Source organism: Nuphar pumila, chromosome 10 (assembly GCF_984573655.1).
Source record: "Nuphar pumila chromosome 10, dmNupPumi1.hap1.1, whole genome shotgun sequence".
Taxonomy (NCBI): Eukaryota; Viridiplantae; Streptophyta; class Magnoliopsida; order Nymphaeales; family Nymphaeaceae; genus Nuphar; species Nuphar pumila.
Genome location: NC_143258.1, coordinates 75,109,092 through 75,135,686, shown reverse-complemented (window position 1 = coordinate 75,135,686; position 26,595 = coordinate 75,109,092). Strand labels below are relative to the sequence as shown.

The following is a 26,595-nucleotide window of genomic DNA, read 5'->3' as shown; positions in this document are numbered from 1 at the left end:
GCAGCTGCTGTCAGCCCTGACAGCAGATTTTTTTTTTTAAAAATTCAAATTCGCAGCCCATTTCACAGGGCAATTTTTTTTTTTTTAAAATCCAAAAAACAAATGGACCTAAATGATCCTGGGTGCGGTCAACGCACCCAGGATCGGGTTGACCGCACCCGGTGCCGCACCCGAACCCGCACCCGTGTCGACGCAGGTGCGGCACCCTGCTAGCCGAATCCCTGTGACACAGGTGACCACAGTTAACACTATATTTGTTGATCATTATCTGTTAGTCGAAGTTTGACAGGGTTGAACAGGATAGCTGGATGGTTAGGTCACACTGAACTAATTAAGAGGACTGGGTTTGAATCCCAAGAGGTTAACCCCCAGCTTGCCTATCAAATATATATATATATATATATATATATATATATATATATATATATATATATATATATATATATATATGATTTAGCTTTTTATCTCATATTTGAGTCTATAACTTCACATCTATAGCATTTCATAAAATGATGTACCCATTGACCCATCTTTTCCAAATTTCTGCGTCATGCCATTTGTACCAATGTCGTACCTCATACTTGGCAGTCGGGCCTGCAACTATATGACAAAACTATCTATTTAAGAATAACCCTGACCTTTCACATAATTCCAGAGAAGTTTAAGTTGCACGTGATAACTAATATGTGATTAACCCCATGCTCAAAATTGTTCACAACACTAGTGGACATTGACAAACTGACAAGCACTTGATCCCCTAGCATTATTTGAAATACAGTGTGATGCCTTGAATCAGTTGGTACCACCAAGAGTGTCTTGGAAGATTATAAAATATATGTCTGACCTTTCAAAACTGATCTTTATGTTCCCTAATAAGTATGATGTGCTTTCCAGAATTATCATTACCATTTCTGGCAACAGATCCATTAATGATTGTAGTCTAAGATACCCACATGGATATGGCTGCAGATACACAATATGGTACAAGTGGAGCTGGTAAAACATTAGTTCTCTCCAAGCACATTTAGGGATTCATGTGAGGATGTGTGCATGCTCATGCATGTGTTCGTAAACTTGCATTTAGAAATGGAGATTTCTTTTCTGAGAAATCAGAAAAAGGAGAAGTCATGCCATTTGTATCAATGCGGTACCTCATACTTGGCAGTCGGGCCTGCATTTATGTGACAAAACTAACTATTTAAGAATAACCCTGACCTTTCACATAATTCCAGAGAAAGTTTAAGTTGCACGTGATGACAACTAATATGTGATTAACCCCATACTTTCTCAAAATTGTTCACAACTCTAGTGGACATTGACAAACTGACAAGCACTTCATCCCCTAGCATTATTTGAAATACAGTGTAATGCCTTGAATCAGTTGGTACCACCAAGAGTGTCTTGGTAGATTATAAAATATATGCCTGACCTTTCAAAACTGATCTTTATGTTCCCTAATAAGTATGATGGGATTTCCAGAATTATCATACCATTTCTGGCAACAGATCCATTAATGATTGTAGTCTATGATATCCCACATGGATATGGCTGCAGATACACAATATGGTACAAGTGGAGCTGGTAAAACATTAGTTTGTTAGAAATCCACCACCCGTACCTGCATTGAGAAAGAGAGAGGGAGAGGGAGAGACGAAATGCAAGAACTGCGTCTGTCACGATTTCTATATGAAATCGTGACCTAAAGGAATACATTTATAACTTTATTTTACATAGATATGGATCCGGGTCTGGTGTATCCAGACCCGATTAAGAGTAAACGTATACTCTGTACACGATCTTTACATTACATGGATCGGGTCGACTCGGGTCGGGTTCCGGGTCTCAGATCCTTTTCACTTTTTTCACCCCCCCTCAAGTTGATCATGGTTTTGGACCATGAACAACTTGCCTTTAAGCATCCAAAAACGATCATTGGTTAACCCTTTGGTAAATATGTCTGCAACTTGCCTTTCAGTACTGATGAATTCAGGCTCAATCTCTTTTTCTTCAACCTTCTGTCTCACAAAGTGTTGGTCAATCTCAATGTGCTTAGCACGACTGTGATGTACGGGATTGAATGACATGTTGATAGCACTTTGGTTGTCACATAGCAAGGTAGTGTGGGAGATCTTTTCTCCTACTTCAGTTAGTAGATGCCTGATCCATGTGACTTCGGCAGTAGCAACAGCCATGGATCTATATTCAGCCTCAGTACTTGATCTAGCGATAGCCTTTTGTTTTCTACTGCTCCAAGAGACTAAATTTCTTCCAATGAAGGCACAATATCTTGATGTAGATCTTCGTTCGTCAGGATCTCCTGCCCAGTCAGCATCACAATATACAGTAAGTTTGTGCTCATCTTTGCCATATGACTGTGGTGAATATATCAATCCATCCCCAATAGTCCCTTTCAGATATCTAAGGATTCTCTTGACGGCTTCCATATGTCTAGTACGTGGCGCATGCATAAATTGAGATACTTGATTGACTGAATAAACGATGTCAGGTCTAGTGAATGTGAGGTACTATAACATTCCTATTATGCTTCGATACCTGGTGGGGTCATCACACAAATCTCCATCATCAGCGCTAAGTTTCTGATGAAGCACACTTGGAGTTCCTAGAGTTTGCAGTCTTTCATGCCTGCCTTGCTGAGAACGTCTACGGTGTACTTATGCTGAGTGAGTGTCAAGCCATGAGCCTGGTTATCAACTTCTACACCAAGAAAATAACGTAGAACTCAAAGATCTTTCATTTTGAACCTCTGACCTAGTAAGTCTTTGACTTCTTGAATATGGGCTGCAGAGTTTCCTGTGATGATAATATCATCGACATAAATTAATAATAGAGTGGTCACAGACTGATTTTTAAAAATAAATAATGAGTGGTCCAGCATGGAACGTGAAAATCCATGTTTCTGAATCTCTAGCGAGAAGCTATCAAACCAAGAGCGAGATGCTTGCTTCAAACCATAAATAGCTCTTTTTAACCTGCACACATGGGTTTTACAGTTTTGTTCTTGATATCCAGGAGGTTGCTCCATGTATACTTCCTCCTTCAAATCTCTATGCAAGAATGCATTTTTCACATCAAGCTGACTCAACTTCCATCCATGTTCAACAGCCAGAGAAATAATAATTCGAATTGTTCCCATTCTTACAACCGAACTAAAGGTCTCATCATAGTCTTGCTAGTACATAATGAGCTCATCTTCCTTATTGAGGGCAGTTAAAAAGAGTTGAAGATCCAAGGAAAAGTTGTTATAGCTGACCCACATGTCAATAGGATGTCGTATGCGGTTTGATTTTCTGATCTCAAGAGTATGAGGAGTTGGATTGGTGATTGAGACATGATCTGAATGACTTAATGCTATCAGTCTCTGTCTGGAATAGACAATGCCTTTATATCTACCTGGTACTTCCTCTGCATTCTGTGATCCCAACGTCCCAGCGTTCTCAAACATCTCTTCTTCTTGTTGCACGCAATCTGAGGAACACGCTTCATTGGGGCCAGCAAAAAGTTCTAAACTCAGCCAAGGATAGTAAACTTCAGTTGACATGTTCGTTGTGTCAGCTTCGCGATCAAAATTTTGCTCATCAAAGACAACATTTATTGAGGTTCTGATGCGTTTGTTGATGGGATCATAACACCTATATCCTTTATAGTCATTTGCATATCCCACAAACCTACACTTCTTGGCCTTGTCCTGAAACTTGTTTCTCAGGGACTGATCAATATGAACATAACAAACACATCCAAAAACACGCAGATCGTGATAACTAGGATGAGTTCCAAAAAGACAGTGATAAGGAGACTTATTTTCCAGAACAACCATAGGTAGTCTATTTATCACATGTACGGCAGAATGGAAAGCTTCTGTCCATAGGTTGATGGGAAGATTACTGTCATGAAGCATGCTCATGGCACTTTCAACAATATGCCTATGTTTTCGTTCAGCAATCCCATTTTGTTGAGGGGTGTGAGGGCAGGATACCCTTCTTCCTATTCCGTTATTTCGGAGAAAGGAAATAAAATCACGGGATGAGAATTCCCCACCTCCATCACATTGGAAAAATTGAATAGACTCAGAAAATTGATTATTGACCAAGGAAAGAAAACTTTGAAACAAAGAGAAGACTTCTGACTTATTTTTTATGAAATATATCCAAGTGTATCGGGAATAGTTATCGACAAAGATTAGATAGTATCTGCTCCCCGGATCCAGAGGCAATCGGGGCAGGTCCCCATACATCAGAACAAATTATCTCAAAAGGTTTTGAAGCTCTCTTATTAATGGAATGAAAAGGCAATACATGACTCTTGCATGAAAGACAACTGGAACACTTATGACTGCTCTTATTCCTATTGAGACTTTCTTTTGGAATGAGATTATTAGAGACAAGTTTTTCAATAAAATGACTCCCACAATGTCCTAATCGACTATGCCACAAAAATGGCTTATTACATTCAGAAATACTAAAAACATTAGCATAAGAGGATGAACATGACTCTAATGAAGGCTTTGAATTCAGATGAACAGGGCGAACAACATGACATGGAGCTTCTTCAAAGACATACATATTGCCTCGTCTCTTTCCTTCAGCGAATGTTTCCCTCATGCGTAGGTCCTTGACCTGCACAGACAAGGGAGTGAATTCAACTGAAGCATGATTATCATCAATAAGTTTGGAAACAGAGACAATATTTTTCTTGATGTCAGGAGCATGAAGAACGTCAGAAAGAGTAAGAGTGGAATATGGCATGGGGATGACAGTTTTTCCAACATGAGAAACAGGATGGTGGAATCCATCTCCAGTAACAATCTTATTTTTTCTAAAATAAGAAATAGGGTTAGAAATTTTACCTGCATCGCCTGTCACATGAGTTGCTGCCCCTGAGTCAACAAACCAAGTGCCTTCATCACTATGCCTTAATTTCAACTCTGATAAGGCAGATATCAGCAGATCTTTAATCTCTTCACTATCTCTGGTATTTGTGAACTTTCTTTTGGTTTCCGTTTGTGGACTCTTTCCTTTATTCTCTGGATTATGCCAACAATTTGCCTTGATATGCCCCCTTTTGTTACAAAGGAAGCAAGTAGGAATGGATCTTGATCCCTACGCATGAGCTAACATGTTTGGAGTGGGAAGCAGACCACGCCCTCCGTGTCCACTTCGCCCTTTTCCTCCTCGTCCCCGTCCTCTACCATAAGACACTCCTGTGGCAAAAACTTCTTGAGAATTTGGGTGAATGTGAGTTTCTTCAGAGAATCCCTTCAGAGTCATTTCGTACTGGATCAATTTGGCTCGTAGCTCATCAAAGGTAGGAAGAACAGGAAGGCACAATAGTGAAGTGACTATCATATTGTAGTCAGATCCCAATCCGCTCAGAGTTTGTTGCACCATGTCATTGTCACTAACGGCACATCCTATAACTGCAAGCTGATCTGTGATGGTCTTCATCTTGTTCAAATATTCCATGATGGTCATGGAATGTTTTCTTAGCAACTGAAATTCCCTTTTTAGAAAAACCATCCTGGCTTGTGAAACCTGTGACCAGTCGCTCCCAGAGTTGCAATGTTGTACAATTGTCGAGAATGGCAACAAGAACCTCTTGGGACAGGGTTGAGGTGATGTATGCAACAACAGATTGATCTTTCATTTCCCAATTGAGAAATTCTATATTTTTGACATATACGATCGAACTCGCACCTTGATCATCTTTCTCTTCTCTCTGAACAAATTCTGGTGGAACAGGGATGGTTTCATCCAAGTGACCTAAGAGACCTTGGCTCCTTATAAAGGGAATGATTTGTCTCTTCCAAATCAAGAAGTTTGAAGTATTCAACTTTTCAGAAATAAGTTGGTTGAGAAAACTTGAAGAAATATTTGATTGAAGGGAATAGGGATCCATAGAGAGGATTTCTGCAAAAGTGTTCACGAAATGCTCAGCCTCTTTTTTCTTTTTTTTTTGCGGCTGTCAGATTCAGAGAATAAGAATAGAGAGACTGAACCTTTTTTTTATGCTCTCCAGAAAACTGATATTAAAAGAACTTCTCCACGTTAGATATTTTCAAGCGAGTAGCAAAAAAAAAAACTACACGGCAAATATATATTTGAATATGTAGGAATGAATGCGTGAAAGGGATTAGACAAAGGGAGATCGAGCGGACGACAACAGTAAAGGGAGACAAGCAGGCAATGTCAAACAGAAAACGAAATAGGGCACACGATTGGTTTGATGTTTCACGTGAATCGATTTCAGCGATTCACGTGAAATACAACCCCTCGTTTTTCACGGTCTGGGTTCACGTGAACAGGATTCACGTGAACAGGATACATAGAAAAAATTCAGAAGAGGAGGGAAGAACGAGAGAAGAGTTTTATGCAGACAAAAAATAGCACAAATATTAACTTTAGCAAATAAAATATTCAGATCGAGGAAGAGAAAACTGGTCTGCGTCTTTTCACGTCGGCAAATCCAACTGAAAGTCCACTTTGATTCCAGAGAGAATCAGATCTTAAAGAACAAGGAAGAAAAGAGGAGATGTTGACGGAAGAGAATGAGACATTCTCGATCTTACCGGAACTGAAGAACACGAAGGAAAGGGGGAAGAAAACGCATGCAGACGAGAAGGCGATCTCAGGCTAGGCTTCAACACTACTCTGATACCATGTTAGAAATCCACCACCCGTACCTGCATTGAGAAAGAGAGAGAGAGAGAGAGAGAGGGAGAGACGAAATGCAAGAACTGCATCTGTCACGATTTCTGTATGAAATCGTGACCTAAAGGAATACATTTATAACTTTATTTTACATAGATATGGATCCGAGTCTGGTGTATCCAGACCCGATTAAGAGTAAACGTATACTTTGTACACGATCTTTACATTACATGGATCGGGTCGACTCGGGTCGGGTCCTGGGTCTCGGGTCCTTTTCACCTTTTCATAGTTCTCTCCAAGCACATTTAGGGATTTATGCGTGGATGTGTGCATGCTCATGCATGTGTTCGTAAACTTGCACTTAGAAATGGAGTTTTTTCTCTGAGTAATCAGAAAAATGAGAAAAAAAAGAGAGTATCAAGTAACTAAAAGCTCAGACAGGCTACAATAGATAGATGAAACACTTCTCATTATACAGATCTCTCATTATCTTATGGGCTTCTTACCACTCAATACTTATAACAAACCAAAAACTAAAATTATCAAAAAACTATACAATGTTCAGAATAACTGGTTCTAACGCTAATCAAAAGCAGATATTACAGCTAGCAACTCTTTTTGCCATTAAAAAGATGAGCAGTTTCGAAAATCAGTATGACCTGGAGAGGGAAATGAGTGATTAGGAGACAGACACAATACATGAATACACATCTGTATATTTGACTAGTCAAATTGTCAATACAGAAAATATGACAGTGTGTGCAAAATATAGATACTAAATTCCTAAATCCCCAACACAAGTTACCAAGTCAAGACTTGATAGTACTATTAGAACAATGGAATGCCAAATTGTGAAGAAGAAAAAGAAACAAAAAACAAGGGATCAAGACTTTAGAACATAACACAAATGTGCAAAATCATGGACATAGAAAGAACCAAGTCCAAGATATGAAGATGTGCATATTTTTACATGATCGCCCATGTCAAATGTCAGCAAAGGGTCAAGTGATCTGCCAGCATGACATATGATTGTAGCATACGCAGAAAAGGATGACAAATCCTACCAGAGCAAAGAAGAACTCAGAATGTCTTGGTGCATTTGCAAAGGAAGAGAAGGATAAAGTCACAGGGTATCAATTACAATTAATTGCCAGGAGAATGGACATGGAATATCCAATGATGTTAGGAATGAATGCAGTTCACAAGTTTAATACCACAGAAGTTGCTGAAAAGTATTGTACATCACCTTCGTCAAAGTTTTCCGAACCCCAGGATTGCCCCTTGCGAACAGTCACAGATCGACTTGATGAGTTAATCTTAGAATTAAGTCCTCCAACAAGCTTGGTAGAAGAATAAGACACTCCATTTCCTCCTACGCGAGCACTTGAATTTGCATGATTGGCTGCTTCTCCAGCAAGTCTTGTACTTCTTCGAGGTGCTGAATCTGAGAACAACCTCCCTGAGACCTGCAAAAAGACATTTGAGATGGCAGATATTACGAGTTTGAGCTTGCAAATGCAAAAAGCAGTATGCACATTTTCCTACGTATCATCAGCAATAATGCTGAACAGCGTCAAGGAACTTATATGATACACAAAGCAGAATTGGTTCCAGGATACACTGCAGAAACCAAAGGAGCAATATATCCTCTCACCCTTTGACTGGAAAGACGGAAATGCTCAAAGTAGTGGTGCCATCCATTTTAAATAAAAAGAGAGGCATGGGCATGCACCTGAGAGTAAGTGGCACGAGCAGAAGATGATCGGAAGCTCTGCACTCAAGTCCAACCAACACAAAAGAATAAGGACTCTGAATGCTGGAAAGCTATTGAGATGAGATGCAAAGATATTTAAACAAGACCGATGATTATATGCAAATACAACACAGAGAGGAGATGTAACGAGAGAACAGAAAGTAGCACAGACATAGGAAGATAATTTATTTTGAAACTCGAACTCGTTAAAGGACATTGAAGGGATGAATAGACAAAAGATTTAAAGGTGCAGGAAGTTATAGATGGCAACAATATGAAAGACTTGGAATGGTGAAAATCAGTGTTGTAAGTATCGTACCGTACGATATCGTACGATATGTATCATTACTTTTGGGTTTTGTGATATGTTACACACTCGTATCGCGATACAAGTGTATCGTACCCGTATCGGGTGTATCATACGATACACCCTGTATTGTGTCGTATCGTACGAAACACCTTCAACACACTTTAAAAAGGCCAAAAGTTACTTTTTTCATTTTGGGTTTTAAATATCTTTTCAAGGCCGACTTCTTCATTTGTTTAGAGGCCATTAGAAGTGCATTCTCACCGTTTTTTCACCCAAAGAAGTGGGTTAAGGTAAAAAAATGCATTTCCATCATTTTTCCACTCAAGAAAATGAGTTAAGGTAAAAAATCTTTATTTTGAGTAAAATTACAAAGCTACTCTCCAAAAAAAATCACCTCAGGAGGCGCTACCTCCCTAGAACCCCTCACCAACTTACTGTGAAGTTGGATCCGTAAAACTTAAAAATTTATATCAAGATAGAAATCATGCTCCACACTCCTCCAACAAATATGGTATAAGATGATCCAGCATGGCAATGGGGCACTCAAGTAATGAGTGGAAACCAATTGAAAATCGAGTGCAACTATTGCCATAATATTTTTGTTTATGAAATATGGAAGTACGAGTCTTGTGGTGTGTTCTTAATTGTAAGATATTTAATATTTTGCATCATTCTTGTGAGATAGTTGATGTTGATGATGTGCAGCTCATAGAGACACAAATGTTTTATATGTGATTTTATGGCATGTGCCCCATAGGATTAAAAAGTATTTTTCAAAATGGTGTGGAACAAGCGGGAAGATGTGAATGCATATAGGCAAGAGTACAATTCACTGGAATGTTCTTGGTGACAAATAGCATAAAATCATGAAGAAATGAATGAAATTAAGAAAACCTTCCGGAGTTTGCCTTCATCCATCAACTTTCTCCTAGGTGCCTGACCAATAGCATTGACTGTAGATTTTGGAGAACCTTCCCCACCTAGTGAACTCGTGTTTTGCTGCAGATGGATATTCCGATACACAGGAGGTGGAGCAATACTTAATAACTGCAAGAAGTCAGAGAAAACTAAAGAATCAGAAAAATCTATGAGCACTACAATCAGGAGAACCTATTCACACGTCTTTAATTAACAAAAGGGAAATATAACACCACCATCCCAAATCAAAATCGAATCACTTCAGAAAGGCACAACCCCAAAGTCCGAAGCATGAACAACAAAAAGGAGACATAACACCACAACCCCCATGACCAACACACACAACACCCCCCCCCCTCCCCCCCACGCACACACAATCAAAATGTAACCAAACTTAGAAAGTGACAACCAAGGGAAACATGACACTGCAGCCCAACAGCCCCCCACCTCACCAAAAAAAAATCCAAATCTTAGCAGAAATCACCTAGAAAACATGCTCAAAGTGACAGGAAAGAGAACTAAATCAGAATTTAACCCATACAAAGGTACAAGTCAAATCCATATCCATGTACTGCCTATGCTGCAGGCATCAATGCCCTTGTATGAATATTTGGCGGGTAATATTGTTGATCCATACAAGCCAACATTATCACAACTTTTGTACTTTTTAAAGTGGGCTCTTTTTTCACACAGAAAAAGGAAAACATACAGAATTTGAACATCTGTCAACCCTAGTTTCCAACTTCCAACCAAGCATAAGTGAATTTCTTTGGAGTTGAACCAGCCTCTTAGAGGGGCTAAAATCTCTTGCTTTTAACATTGGGAATCATTGGATTGGGTTGTGAGTTCAACCAATTTTCTGACCATATTGTTGAAGGAATGTGACTATATATTAGATTATGGTAATACCCTTGTACACACTCTAATCATGCTCTAAATGAGTTGTGAGTTGCAAACACAAATTTATGCAGAGTCGTGATCACATAATAATTAAATATGGATAAAAAGTGTCAAATACCTGGGTTGACACTGGAGAAGGAGTATTAAATAGAGATGTATTTGATGAACCAAAGTTTGAGTGTTGACCAACATGCCCTGCTCCTATCACTGCACCGTGTAAGTTAGCTGTTGCATCTTTTACATGGTTCCCATGTGATTGTTTTAACTGTTTTGGGCTCATTTCATCTGAACTGGAAATCCTATTACAAGTTATATTGTGATCATCAGTGCCAGCGTGCAAATTGTAGGAGCCCAAATCCACGTTAAGATGGTGTTGCTGAAGACGATGAACAGCTGATTCGCCAAAAACTTCAGCTGACTCTTCTGCAGCGCCTGGAATGCCAAGGAAAATTCTGTTGAGACGTGCATACAAAATAAAATAATATTATTATTAACTGCTTATTAGTTAATGAAGGAAAAAATTTCACGAAAATTTAGGCCTAAAGTCATCAGAAAACATTTAACGGAAGTACACACCATGTAGTCAAAATTAAGCAGAAAATTTATCATAGTGTACGAAGATTTCTGAAAATTATACATGCTGACCTAAAATACACAGCTCCTCATATGCAGCCCATAGAAATGGATCTACGGACAAGGCTTGTGTAAGGTGTTCAATGGCAAGTTTCCTTCTATCAGTGTACCTAAGAAAAGAATTATTGAGGGTTAACAAATGGTAGATAAACTTAAAAATTATATGCAAGTGTTACTTTATAAGTTTATATCATTAATGTGAACTGACAAAGAAAAGGTCATTTCAATTATTTGAAAATTACACACTTCACAATGCTTAATATCAAGCAACCACAAGGATCTCAGGTTTTAGCAGTAGTAAAAACAAACAGTACTTAAAACAAGCCAACAAGAAGAGAGGAATCGGATCATATAGTCAAAAAAAGGAAACTGAAGATAGTATAAACAAAGAGAAAGAGAAAGTAAGACAGTCTAATCCAAAGTCTAGATGCCAGGCCCAACCCCTAAATCATTGTAACAAATATCGGCGATAATTTGAAAATATCGTGAAAAAAAGACAATATATTATCCTACCGTTTTAAACTTTAAATTCTCACATTTTCAAAATAGCATGATATTTTTTACAAAACCTAAATGTCGCATTTTTATCATGATATTTATGATTTTATCATGAGATTTAAAATAAAAAAGAGACCCTTGCTTTAAATTAATTTAAAATGCATTGATTTTCAAGTGAATAAATTCTCATTAAACTATCTTTTAATTCATCTCTCTCTCTCTCTCTCTCTCTCTCTCTCTCTCTCTCTCTCTCTCTCTCATTTAATAGTAATAAACTTCCTCTCATCCACCAAAAATATAAGAGTTTCTCAACATGTCAGCTTTGGAAAGTGTTGATAATAGAAAATGGTTTCCTAAAATGTTTCTTGGAAATTAAAAGCTTTAAATGTGTTGAGAATAGAGCAGGTCTCCTAAAGTCCAATGTGTAAATTAAACCCATATTTTGAAGTTTTAAATTATTTTATTTAGAAGTTTCAATTTTGGACAAGACCTTAAACCCATATCATTTTTCTAAAAATTTTATTTTGCCCCATATTTATTAAATATTAATTTATTTATTTTAAGCCGATGTTTTCCCGAAAAAAACTCAAGATAAATAAACATTTTCAAAATCAAACAAGAAAAATCCTGGCGACAACACTATCACAACATCAGTAAAGCAACTTCTCAAGATAAACTTAAAGGAGTTCTTTTGTCAGGCACATACAGTAAAAATTAAATATAATAAATTCTGAGAAATTTGCAAAAAAATAGTGTTCGTTCATAATTAATTTGCCAGACAATCATGTGTAAGCATCATGATGAATTCAAACGTGGTCAGGTCTTCTACAAGATTCAAATCAAAGGGAAATAGGGTATAGTGCACCAATTAGATGCAAAATGGCACTTCTCACAGAAAACAAGAGTTAAACTGTTAAATCATTAATGTTAGAAAAGTATTGAAATGCTATTGAGAGTGATGGAATTAAACCTATATATTAGTCCAAGTAAGTAATGACCTGCTGCTCCATTTGGAACCTGCATGAAACAAGAAAAATGGTCAAAACCTTCTAATGAGATAGTTAAAACAGGTAAATAATCGAGACACCTGCAACTCAGCTCTGTTCAGTTCATTATCAGCTCATTTGGGACTCATAAAACAGCTGTAGAATAGTAGGTTTTACAGCTCATTACATTTAACGATCTAACTACAAACCTATGTCACAAGTGTTAAGATTAATGTATCCTTTTTGTATATAATATATATTGTTATTTGTATATATACATATTTATGTATATAGTATAGTATATACGTATATGTTCACATATATACGTATATGTCTTTATATACATACTATATGTATATATCTATGTCACAGGGATTCGGCTAGCAGGGTGCCGCACCCGCGTCGACGCGACTCGACGCGGGTGCGTGTGCGGGTGCAGCACCGGGTGCGGTCAACCCTATCCTGGGTGCGTTGACCGCACCCAGGATCATTTTGGTCCATTCTTGTTTTGGATTTATTTTTTTAAAAAAAAAATTGCCCAAATGGGCTGCGAATTTTTTTTAAAAAAAAGTAATGCTGACAGCAGCTGTCTTTCAGCTGCTGACAGCAGCTGTCTTTCAGCTGCTGACAGCAGCTGTCTTTCAGCTGCTGACAGCAGCTGTCTTTCAGCTGCTGACAGCAGCAGCAGCTGTCAGAACAGCTGCAGCAGTCTGCTGACAGCAGCTGCTGTCAGCCGCAGCAGCTGACAGAGCTGCTGACCCCCTTTTATATATATATATATATATATATATATATATATATATATATATATATATATATATATATATATATATATATATATATATATATATATATATATATATATATATATATTTTTTTACATTTTTGCCCCTGCCGCACCCCCGCACCCGGGTTTTTTGGAAGTGCCGAATCCCCGCACCCGAACCCGCACCCGCACCCATGTGACATAGGTATATATTTATATATTATTTATATATTTATTGAAATATATATATAATTGTTGACTTAGTCCCAACAGCCAGAATTCTAGCCGTTGGGAGCCTCCTCCCTTTGGTTCTTGAGAGGACTTCCTCTCCTCTCCTTTTCTCTATAAAGGTGTGAGGGTGTGTGCTTTGTACATTGAGAGAATGGGTAATGTTAGGTATTTTTTGTGTTTTGAGAGTTATGTAGTGAGGACTTTATGGAATTTCTTTTTTGTATTTTATTAGTGTTCTTTATTAATGAAGATATTCATTCACATTGCTTCACCTTTGTTCTTATGGTCTTGTCCAAATGCATTATGTTTAAACTCTTGGACCTCATTTTGGAGTGCATCGGGATCCGCACTATTTCGTGGTATCGTTTCAGAGCATGGCATCTTGGTCTTGGTATTGTTCTTCTAAAGAAAAATCTTAATTGATGTATGGATTGGACTTGATGATCTCACATTCCGGTATGTGTTTCTTATTTGGTGAAGTGTCTATGGTAACATTCCAAAAATTGGTTTTTTGGTATTTTATGTTGAAAAATTGGATGTGTTTTTCAAATTGATTGGAATTAAAGCATCTTTTTAAATCTCTTTTTAAATATGTTATTGTTTTGTTGGCTCTTGGGCGAGCATGTTAATTTAAAGTAAATTTTGGGTATACTAGTACCTTTTTTAATCATCAAAGCATGTTAAAAATTATGTACTAAGTAAATGTGATTTCTTAAGGATTCTAAAAACTATGATTACATGCTTTTCATGGATAAAATATTTTTGAAATTGAGCCAATTTGTGTATGCCCTTTTGTGGGCTTTGTTGGTGTGTCCTTCGACACTCGTTGTGTTTATCCATTTAGATCTTTAGTGAACACTTTTGTTCTTGATTAAAGGCTCTTGATTCATTGCATACTTTATTAATTTATATAATGAAATAGAACAAAAGCAAATAAATGTGACTTATAGACTTACAAGAACATAACCAACCAAGAAGAATACTTGATAAATCAAGCTACGCTACCCACACAAGGGTCAAAATAAAGGTTCTTGTATTGCATCAAATGCTTCATTGAAATATACAAGGGCTTGAAGCCATATTTATAATATACAAGGGTCACAGGGAGAAACCCAACTAACTCTTGAGCTGCTCTCAACGGTCACATTTTCAAAACTAGTTGGAGGTGCATAATTGCAGTACACATTTATATTTACAAAAAAAAACATAAAAATAAACAGTCAGTCCCTAAGGGTTGATGCCTATTACAATGTAAAATGATCCAGTTTATATAATATATATATATATATATATATACAACAACAACAACTACACCTTCATCCAAAAACAATTGGGGTCGGCGATATGAACAAAAAAAGAAAATCATTTTGGGTCTTCCACATGAATCCTTCTCCTCCAATCATTTCTATCCAATGCCATGTCCTCGGTGAGGTTCAAAGCATTCATATCATTTCCTATCATCTCCATCCAAGTCTTCTTAGGCCTACCCCGACCTCTTTTAACTAATATATATTCCCATTTTTCCATCCTTCTAACTGGAGCATCATTAGGCCTTCGCTGAATATGTCCAAACCACAGTAAACGATTCTCTCTCATCTTATTTTCAATGGATGCAACGCCTACCTTCTTATGTATCTCCTCGTTCCGAATCTTATCTTTTATTGTATTTTCACACATCCATCTAAGCATACACATCTCAGCTACACTCATTTTTTGAATATGATGTCTCTTGGCAGCCCAACATTCCGTACCATATAATAAAGCGGGCCTAATTGTCATCCTATAAAACTTTTCCTTCAACAGCAATGGCATTCTACGATCGCACAACACTCCAGTTACATACATATAAATATATATATTAAAGGCTTATCTTAACACCCTCTCTTAAACTCACGATGTAACAACCAAGAGTTTGTCAAGTAGAAAGTAAAATCTAGGTGATGGGAACGTTTTAATGAAGAAATCCGTCAGTCTTCTTCAGAAATTCTTCACGAACGTAGTGGCAATCCATTTCAATGTTTTCGGTCCTTTCATGAAATGTATGATTGCTTGCAATCTGTCACATGGGTGCAGGTACGGGTACGGGTACGGGTGCGACACGAGTGTGGAGTAATTTCAAAAATTTTGGACACAGGGACGGTTATATATATGTATATATATTTTTAAATATATATATATAACAATAATAAGACTCGGTCAAAGTTGTGCCCATTAGGGGACACGACTATATATATATAACAATAATAAGACTCGGCTATATATATAGATATATATTTAAAATATATATAAAAAGATCGATTTTTTTTAGTTTTTATACGTCTTTTGCCCTAAAAATGGACAAAAAATGACTCGATCAAAGTTGACCGACTCCAAAATATGGACGAACTCGACCCCGGTGCGTTGACCGAGTCTGAGACTTGGTTGACCGTGTCCGTGTCCGCATCCATGTCGGGGTGGGTAAGTCGACCTTATAGCGAGTCTGTGTGACTTAGCTTGCAATGTATACTGCGCTCTTGTTGTCACAACATAATCTTGAGGGTTTTGCAATGTAAACTCCTAAATCTTCTAATAAATGTTTCAACCATAATAACTCATGCGTAGTTGCCATGACATGGTATTCTGCTTTAATAGAAAAAAGGAACATCTTCTACTCCTTTTTATATTTCCATGAAATTCAAGAATCATCTACAAAAACACAGGAACCAGTGATTGAGCATTTATCATTCACATCCCCCTAGTCAGGATAAGAATATGCAATAACTTCTAACGAGGAAGAGGATGAAAGAAATAACCCATAATTAATAAAAATTTTAATATATATATATAATAATTCTCATTAGAGCACTCGTATGTACTATAGTGAGAGCATGCTGAAATTGACTAACAGAATAAATAGCATAAGAAATATCAGGACGAGCAATAAAAAGATCAAACAAAGCTCCAATCATTTGTCTATAAGGAGTTGGATCTTTTAGAGGTTCTTTTTAGAGGTTCTCCATCATCTTTCTTCATTTTTTTCATTTATGACCTCTGGAGTATCAACTCGTTTTTCATCTAAGAATCATGACCGCTCTATGATCTTTTTTGCATACTTAGTCTGCGATAAAGAATAACCACAAGGTGGGTAAGCCACTTCTATTACAAAAACATATCATAAAAAGCCAATATCTATCATATCAAAGTTATCTTTGAGCACATCTTTGACATGATTAACTCCCTTCTTGTCACCTCTTGTGATAATCATATCATTAACGTAAAGAAGTAATATCACCATTCCTGCATTATAAGACTTAAATACAAGATTTAAAGTGAACTTCTATCATCACACTATCAAATCGATCATACCAAACCTTGGGAGTTTGCTTTAAACCATACAATACTTTTCGTAACCAAAGAATTTTTCCATGTGCTAAACTTAAACCTGGTGTAGGATCCATGTAAACTTTTTCGTTGAAAATACAATTCAAAAAAATATTTTTTACATCCATTTGAAAGATTGGTCAATTTTTAATTAATGCTACAAAAATAAGGGTTCTAACAGCGATCATTCAAGCGACTGGAACAAATATCTCGTCATAGTCTATCTCATATTCTTGATTATATCATTTGCCTACTAACCTAGCTTTATATATTTCTAATATCCCATCATTTTTAGTTTTTATCTTATAGATTCATCCGCGTCATATAGTTTTCCTTCGTTTAGGTAATGTTTGAATTTTCCAAATTTTTGTCTTTTGATTCTAATTCATCATTTATTGCCTTAATCCATTCTTGATGATTTTTAGCATCATGATAAGATGTTAGTTCTACATATGAGTGTATAGCCATTAGACAAGATCTATAATTAGGTTCAAAAGAATCATATGATACAAATCTATTAGGACCCCTTGAAACTCTCGTGAATTTTCTAACACTAGGAGAATATATATCTTGATTTTGATAATATCTTTCTAAAGCATATGGTGGATGGTCTTCGGTACGTCGAGTATAAGTTTAAATTTCATTATGAGATAGGCCTATATTATCAAGACCCTCATTCACATTCACATGCACATTCACATTCACATTCACATTCACATTCACATGTGCTACATAAGTATCCTCATTGTCACTCTCATGCACATCATGAATGTTATTAAATTTTTCATGCTCTTGGATTTTCTCTTTACCAAACCCATTTTTGTTTTCAAGAAAAGTAACATTTCTTGAAACATATAATTTGTTCATTTTAATGTCATAACATTTATATCCCTTTTGATTTTCGGCATATCCTAGAAAAACACAAGGAATTGCTTTTGAGAAAAGTTTGTCATTTTTGTTGGTACGAACAAAGCATTTACAACAAAAAACTTTCAATCTTTTATAATCAAGAGATGTTTTAAATAAATTTTCAATAGGAGAAATGTTTTCAATATTTTTTAAGGCATTTTATTTATCAAATAAACCGCCGTAAAAGCGGCTTCGGCCCAAAACATTTTTGGAACATTTATTGATATAAAAAGTATTTTAGTGGTCTTAACAATATGTCTATGCTTCTTTTTGGCTAGTCCATTTTGTTGAGGAGTATAAGGACATGATTTTTTATGAATAATCTCATGTAAGTCTAGATAAAATTTTAATTCTTTTGACACAAATTCTCCTATGAAATCGGTTCTAAAAATTTTAATATTGGTTTTAAATTGAGTCTTTAAATAACAATAAAAATTTTTAAAACAATCAAATACTTCGGATTTGTGTTTAAGAAAATATATTCAAAAGTGTACTATAATCATCCACAAACACAACATAATAAGATATTCCTCCTTCGTTGGTCCCCATACAGCTGAATGTACCAACTCAAAAGAATTTTTAGATGTAAAATGTTTAGGCCCAAAGGGTAAATATTACATTTTACCAAGGATGAAATCATTACAAACAAAATTTATTTCTTTATAACTTATAAGAAATGAAAACAAATGTAATTTGGACACACTAGAATGTCCTAGTCTTTTGTGCTAATTTTCTATATCTTTCTTTTCTACAAAATTACAAAAGGTATGTTTTGATAACTCAAGATTATCCATAACATAGAGATCTCCTCTTCTATGGCCTTGCCCAATCGGCTTCCCGAACTAGAGATCCTGTATTAAACAATCATTAGATGAAAACAAAATTTTATAATTTGAGAAACGGATAAGAGGTTTAAATTCAATTTTAGTACTACTTTAATATTTGGTATAAAGAAAGTTTGTTATTTTTTAAAAGCCCCATAACTTTTAGTTTTTAAGGAAGTTTCATCGGCGGTTGAAACATATGAATCATTTGGGTTAGGATGACATTCGGATAACATGAACTCATTTGGAGTTATATGAAAGAAGTCACCACTTGTGGATACGGCCACACCTGAGAAGGAAGAAGCTTGATTTTTTAACATTAGTTGTATTGCCTTAATAAGTTGTGTCAAAGATAATGAGCTGATGCATTTGGAGTCATCTACACCATTTCTTTCAAAAGATGGTTTCACTGAAACCACCCTTTTATCATCTCTTTGATCTTATTTCTTTTTTTGGGGGGGCGGGGGGGCAAAAAGGCTTGATGTATTCTAGTTCATAGCAATGGTAACATATTATTTTGCCAAGTTTTTTGTATTCATAATAACTTCTTTTATGTCGACCCCAATTGTTTGGGAAGAAGGCGTTGTTGTTGTTGTATAATAACTTCTTTTATCATTTTGACTTCTTTCATAGTCATTAGAATTTCTTTCATTCTTATTATTTTTTACAAAGTGAGGAAGTTTATAACTTCTAGTGTGATTTCTGGGCTTTGACATAGCAAGCATGGATTCTTTATCCTTTGAAGCGGATGGTTTTTTCAACCTATTTTCTTCCATAATTAACTCTTGTTTCAACTATGGTAGGTACACCTCCTCTATGAAGAAGGATCAACTTGGTCACTTCAAATTCAGGTCTAAGATCATTAACAAATTAATAAAAATACTTCATTCTAATTTGTTTTTCACGGAGTTCTACATCTTTGAGGCAATGTCATTTTGACTCTATAAGAGCCAATTCATCTCAAAGAATAGAGAGGGCATTATAATATTTCCTAATGTCTCTCCTTGTGTCATAGTTTTCATTTTATTTTGCACCACTAGCGAAGTCAAATTTTGCTAAGCTAGAGCATTTGTTGATGTCAATATTATTGATGAGCCATCCAATTATCTTGGAATTACTCATCCTCAACTCTTTCCATTTTTTCTCATATTCGGTGACGGCCTTAGACATCTCTTCTCCACTTCCTTTTCATTTTCAATCTTGGTAAGTATAAGTTTAGGCTCTCTTTCGGTATCATCAACCAAACCCCATAGACCCTTTTCCCATATTTTGTGTTTCACTATGAATGCCCACATCACATAGTTAGTATCATTGAGTCGCACGGAAATGGAAACGATTGTTTATCTTTCATCCTCTATGTTTTACAATAATGAGAGAGAGAAAGGAAGATTGTTAAGATATGTTATACTATGCATATACATGTATGTATATGTATGTTTAAAGGTTGTAAACCGAAATACCTATCAAGGGTATTTTGGTACTTTCACTGTAATAGGCGTCAACCCAATAGGGGCTGACAACTCTTTTTATTTTTTCTTTTATTTCTATTTCTTTTTTGTTTTTTGCCTTTTGCAGTTTATTGTTTTTTGGGTTATTGGGAGCAGCTCCAATATGACTGTTGGAGCTGCTCCCAACGGTTAGAATTCGTTAGGAGCAGCACAACACTCACATTGGGCTGCCCCAACAACCCTCTCTTGCTCTATAAATTGGCCTTGAAGGCCTTGTATTTTCAACACACTCTCTTGAGTGAATATATGCAATATTAATTTGTTAGACCCTTGTGTGAGTAGTTTGGTGATTCAATCAAGCATTTGACTTGATTGAAAGAGTGCTCTTGCATGTATATCGGATTTAATCCACTTCATTACACGGTATCAGAGCTTTGGTGTTCCAAAGGACGTTTGTTAGAAAGAAGGTCGTGATCAAAAGGAGGATCTTGAACTTGGGAAAATTCTGACATTGGGAAGCAGACCATCTCCAAAAAAGGCCTTGTATCACTTTCTTCTTTCTTCCATTCTTTCTCATCTTATCTTGTGTTTTATTTCTGCTTGTTGTAAATGGAGAATGAAAGGGAAGTAATTGTCTTCATTCCCATACACCTAAATGACACCAACTATGTGATGTAGGCATCCATAGTAAAACATAAGATATGGAAAAAAGGGCTTTGGGGGTTGGTTGACGGCACTTACAAGGAGCCTAAACTCATCCTTACAAAGTTGAAAAATGGAAAAGAAATTGCGCTTTAAGGAGAGGAAATGGGTAAAGTTGTTTCCGAATACGAGAAAAAATGAAAAAAATGGAGGATGGGCCATTCCAAAATCATTGGATGACTCATCAATAGTGTGGACATTCACAAATGTTCTAGTTTGGCCAAGTTTGACTTCACTAGGGATGCTTGGAAATATCTTAAAGACATGTATAGTCTTAAGGATATTGCACATATATGTAATGTCCAAAATAAAGTGAGGACTATGACTCAAGGGAAGATGAGTATAAGAGAATACAATAATGCTCTCTCTCTCTCTCCTTTGGGATGAATTGTCTCTTCTTGAGCCAAAGTGGCATTGCCCACAAGATGTTGAGCTCCGCGAAAATCAAATCAAAGCAGAGCATTTTTATTAATTCATAAATGAGCTTAGGCCTAAATTTGAAGGAACTAAGTCCGCTTTACTTCATAGAGGAGGTGTGTTCCTTCCATAGTTGAGACTCTTGAAGAATTAACTATGGAAGAGAATAGGTTGAAAAGGTCACCCACTTCTAAGGATGAAAAATCCGTGCTTGCTATGTCAAAGCCCGAAAGCCATACAAAGAGCTATAAACCACCTCGTTTTTGTAAGAAATGAAAATGAAAGAAACCCCAACAACTATGAAAAAAGGGGTGATCATGAGTCAAAAAAAGGTGAAAAAATTATTTGCTACCATTGCTATGAACCGAGACACATCAAACCTTTTTGTACCAAAAGAAAGGAGGATTATAAAGAAGATAAAAAAGTGTCTTCGGTGGAAATTAGTGAAGTAGACGACTCCAAATGCATTGGTTCGCTCTCTTTAGCTCAATTGATAGAGGCTTTGCAACCTTATGTTCAAAGCTCAATTTTCCTCGTATTCGAGAGCGGCCGTATCGACCAATGACAACCATGGTAAGACCTCTTGGATCTTAGATTCGGATGCTTCATTTCATATGACCTCTAATGAGTTTATATTGTCTGAATGCAATTTTAACTCAAATGATTTTGTGTTTCCACTGCCGATGGCACCACTTTAAAAATAAATAAAAAATGGTATTTATCAAAAAACACCTATATTTCACATACCAAATATTAGAGTAGTACCAAAATTAAATTTAAACCTCCTATCGATTTCTCAAATTGCGGACTATGGTTGCAAAATAGTTTTCTCATCTAATGATTGTCCAATACAGGATCTCCAGTCCGGGAAGCCAATTAGGCAAGGCCATAGAAGAGGAGACCTTTACGTTATGGACAATCTTGAATTGCCAAAACATTTTTTTTTTTAATTTTGTGAAAAAGAAAGATATAGGAATTTGGCACAAAAGACTAGGACATCCTAGTGTGACCAAATTACAATTATTTTCATTTCTTTCAAATTGTAAAAAAATATATATTTATGTGAAGATTGCATTTTTGGCAAAATGAAGTCTTTACATTTTGGAACAAGACATCTTATAACTAAGAATCCATTTGAACTTGTGCATTCGGATGTATGGGGACCTGCACCAGTTATATCCAAAGGAGGTGTTTCTTATTATGTTGTGTTTGTGAACGATTATAGCAGACACTCTTGGATATTTTTTTTAAAACACAAATTTGAAGTATTTGATTGTTTTAAAAAAAATCATAGTTATATACAAAATCAATTTAAAACCAATATCTAAATTTTTAGAATTGATTCCGGGGGAGAATTTGTATCAAAAGAATTTAAAAATTATCTTGGCTCAAGTGGAATTGTACATCAAAAATCATGTCCCTATACCCCTCAACAAAATGGTCTTGATGAAAGAAAGCATAGACACATTATCGAAACCACCAGAACTCTTCTAGTGTCTGAAAATGTTCCAAAAAAAATTGGGATGAAGTTGCCCTTACGGCAGTCTACTTGATTAATAAAATGCCTTCAAAAAATATTGAAAACATTTTTCCTATTGAAAAACTTTGTAAAATGTCTCCCGGTTACAAAAGATTGAGGGTTTTCGGGAACAAATGCTTTGTTCTTACCAACAAAAATGATAAACTCTCTCCTAAAGCCATTACTTATGTGTTTTTTAGTTATGCCGAAAACCAAAAAGGATATAGGTATTATGACATTGAAATAAACAAATTATATGTTTCTAAAAATGTTACGTTTCTTGAAAATGAAAGAGGGTTTACCAAAGAGAATATCCAAGAAAGTTGTGATTATTCGTTCCTCTTTGACCTTGTCAATGACAAGAGTGAATATATTGATGAGAGTCAAAACATTCATGAGGCAAACGAGAATGAGTAAGAGTCTTGACAATGTGGACCTACCTCACGATAATTTACAAACCTATACTCGTCGTATTGAAGATCACCCACAAAGTGCTTTAGAAAGATACTCTCAATGCCAAGAAGAAGATTATTTTAACCTTAGAAAATTCATAAGAATTTCGAAAGCTCCTAATAGATTCGTATCATATGATTCATTTGAACCTAAGTTTAGATCTTGCCTAATGGTCATTCACTCGTATTCTGAACCTCAATCATATCATAAGGCTAAACACCTACATGAATGGATTAAGGCTATGAATGACGAGTTGGAAGCATTAGAAAAGGCAAAAACTTGCCCATTCACTCGCCCTCCTTGCGCCAGCACCCCTGCTCGCAACCCCCAATGTCATCGGCTCCCTGCGGGCGGCTGCGACCCCAATGCCATCCTCACCCTCTCTGTGTTCACCCACTCTCCCTTTCTGATGGACCTTTGAGCTCCGGCCTGCGAGCCATCGCCGGTGACGCCGACCTTGTCGGCCCCTTCTCAGGTAACTCTCTCTCTCTCTCTCCCTTCGTTGTCTGCTTCCTCTTCTTCTTCTCCTTTCGGCAGGGGCGCCGCCACTGTCGCCTGAGATTTCTGGCGGGCAAGGCGACGCCATGCCTTCCCTTGGTGCTGATTTTTTTTTGCTCGCCCTCCGACAGGCTGGCAGGGGTCGAACCCTGTCGCCTGGGCCTTCTTTCGATAGGTCGGTAGGGGCCAAGCCCCTGCTACCTTCGGTTCCTCTGACAGGCCGACAGGGCAATGGCCTAGTCGCCTCTTTTCGGCAGACCGGCAGGGGCCAAGCCCCTGCCACCTTTACCTTCTCGGCATGGGCTTCACCCCTGCCCTTTGTCTTTCACCGGCAGACAGGGGCAAGGCCCCTGCCGCCTTTAGCTTGGTTGGCAGGGGTGATGCCCTGCCCCTCTCTGTCTCCCTCTTCTGCCTCCCTCCCTGATTTGCGTACCCTACAACCCAGTGTCGAGCTCGGCCTGACAGTCGAGCCCACCACTCCTCGTAGCCTCCTTGAAGACCAGGGACAGGCTTGGCCTGAGGATCGAGCCTGGCCTCCTCTCCTGCCCTTGTTCGTTTTCGATGGGGGGGGGGGGGGGGGGGGGGTGTCCCTGTTTCTTTTAGGCTCGCGGCAGGGGGTGAGGCTCCCCTGCTATTCCTGTGTTGCTTGGCAGAGGGCTCCACCCCTGCCTCTTATTAGTTTTCCTGGCACGGGTCGATCTCCCTCCCATCTTTTCCTGTTTTAGAAGAGGGGTGCTCTGACACTCTCTCTTATTCGTGTAAGGCGGACAGTCGGCGAGCAGGGAAACACTCCTGCTCCCTGCCTCTTCTTTGGTCACTTTCATACTAACATTGGGTTTCCTGCAGATTCCGCGACGGATTTCCACTCGTACCCCGTGACCCGAGCCCCGCATCGCCTACACTCTCAAACGCTCGCAACGACGCAACCTCACGAGGTAGGGTAAAGTCGCACAAAGGGCAATAGATGAACCTAATTAAGTTGAAATAATTAAGATGCCCATGCTTAGAGTTATATTGCTTCTGCATTGCGTATTTTCTTGTTTACATGCTCATGGGTCGATGTACAATTTCATTCTTCGATTATTATTTTGCGTAGTTGTTTATGAGTTTGAGGTGTGGTTTCATACTTCTTGCAATACTTATGCCCTTGTTTTGCTTGCATACATTTTTGCCTGCACGTTTCCCTTTGAGTGAGGTATGACTTTGTGTCTCATGTATTACTTATGACCTTATGTGTTTGCCTATCTAAGTGGCCAAGGTATGGTTTTGGTACCTCGTGTATTACTTATGTGATTTTCCCTCTATGTGTGGCATCGCAAGTCGAGAGTTGCTTGTTGTCATGTTATAACCTGCATATGCTCACATTTATGGTAAATATGTACTTACATAAATGTAGTCTTGTGCCTATTCTGATTTCACTTGTTTTCAAAACACTAGAAGTTGTGCTTGTGCATTGCAGTTCTTTAAAAGAAGGTTTCCTTTTGCGAACCCAGTGCTCTTTAAATAGCACAACTTTTGCAAAGTTAAGTTTTAAGTCTCGCAGGATTGCGAAGTCACATTTGGGTCCTCCCAAGTCCACACACTTGGGAGAAATGTTTTATAACCCTTATTCGAGTTGCGACCCAATTCGAATAACCCCGATCAGGGACATGAGCCTATGAGTGAGTTGGGTTCTGTTGAAGGACTCATTCTTCATTTATCAAACCTAGTGTCGCGTGTCGTGCGAATCATGTGGATACTAAGATAAATTTGGGATGCAAGACTGATAGCGATGTGCCTTGTGTGAATGACTCAATGTAGCATTGTGGCTTTTAAGGATGAATCGTGCCAAATGAGCACTCTTATATTCTTTGGATCGTTATGAAGTTGTGTGTTGAGGATTCCTTTTGAGAAGCCTACGCACCCCCCTTTTTCGGTATAGCGTACTTTTAGACATGCACAACATGTTAAGTACTTTGTTGATCGGACGAGAGATCCGAGACGACCTGTATCATGAAATATGCAAAATATTGTTGAAATGAATTCAAGACTTATCTTGCCAAACTGTGTTGTGTTATTTCTTTTGCAGATAATATTTGTTGGGGTTTCTTTGGTGAAACCATATCCCTTTCATCGTAGTTGTACTTTTGACAAGTACGTCCATACTTTTTGACAAGTACGTCTTTTTACGTTGCGATGATTGGATGAGTAGGTTGTGGCAACCTCGATAAGTGCAAATAACAAATGTTGAAATCACCTAAATAGGTGATGATTTTCGCCTTCATCAGCAAGATGCTCGAGTTAGGTCGAAAGACCAGAGTATGTAGAATGGGTCTTCAGTTAACTAACCATGATGTACTCATTTGAACTGCTGACTCCCGTCAGGAGAGAGAACGGGAAGATACAAAAACTTCGATGGACAAGCTATTAAGGGCAGTTACGAGCAAAAGACTCGGCTTCCCTAGTCATCGGAGTTAGGGGAAGAGGACTACCATAATTATCCTAGGTGATAGCTCTCCATGTTCAGGATGCATCCATTGTTTATGCTGCTTTGGGGATTTCTCTCCTGGTCACCGACCGTCCCCTTAGATGCGGACTCAGTCAGCTATCCGAGTTATCATAAAATACATAGCATAATAAACCCCCGGATCAGTCTAAGTCGTTTCTAGAGTCGTGCCTTGTGCGTACCCACTTGGCCAGTTAATATTGAAACATAATTTAAATCCGATCACACAATTTGTTGAGTTATGCACGTATGAAGGTTATAGTATGCAACGGGTTCAATACTTATGGAATTGTGTATGTGGTTGATGTAGCATTGTATTT

General features: G+C 37.5%; 1 protein-coding gene across 2 annotated transcripts in view; it reads right to left on the bottom strand.

Moving 5' to 3' along the window:
- The window catches only part of LOC149826838 (cell division cycle protein 27 homolog B-like), a 51,090-nt gene that overhangs the window by 16,700 nt on the left and 7,795 nt on the right, over positions 1-26,595 (bottom strand). Inside the window, exons 5-10 of one of the 2 annotated variants that reach the window (XM_090018991.1) lie at positions 12,648-12,694; positions 11,192-11,289; positions 10,665-10,978; positions 9,623-9,775; positions 8,398-8,436; positions 7,912-8,131 (exon numbers count right to left, since the gene is read on the bottom strand). In XM_090018991.1, coding sequence (XP_089875117.1) covers positions 7,912-8,131; positions 8,398-8,436; positions 9,623-9,775; positions 10,665-10,978; positions 11,192-11,289; positions 12,648-12,694 — 871 coding nt within the window. The remainder of the gene's footprint in view (positions 1-7,911; positions 8,132-8,397; positions 8,437-9,622; positions 9,776-10,664; positions 10,979-11,191; positions 11,290-12,647; positions 12,695-26,595) is intronic. The other variant, XM_090018992.1, reaches the window with a different exon arrangement.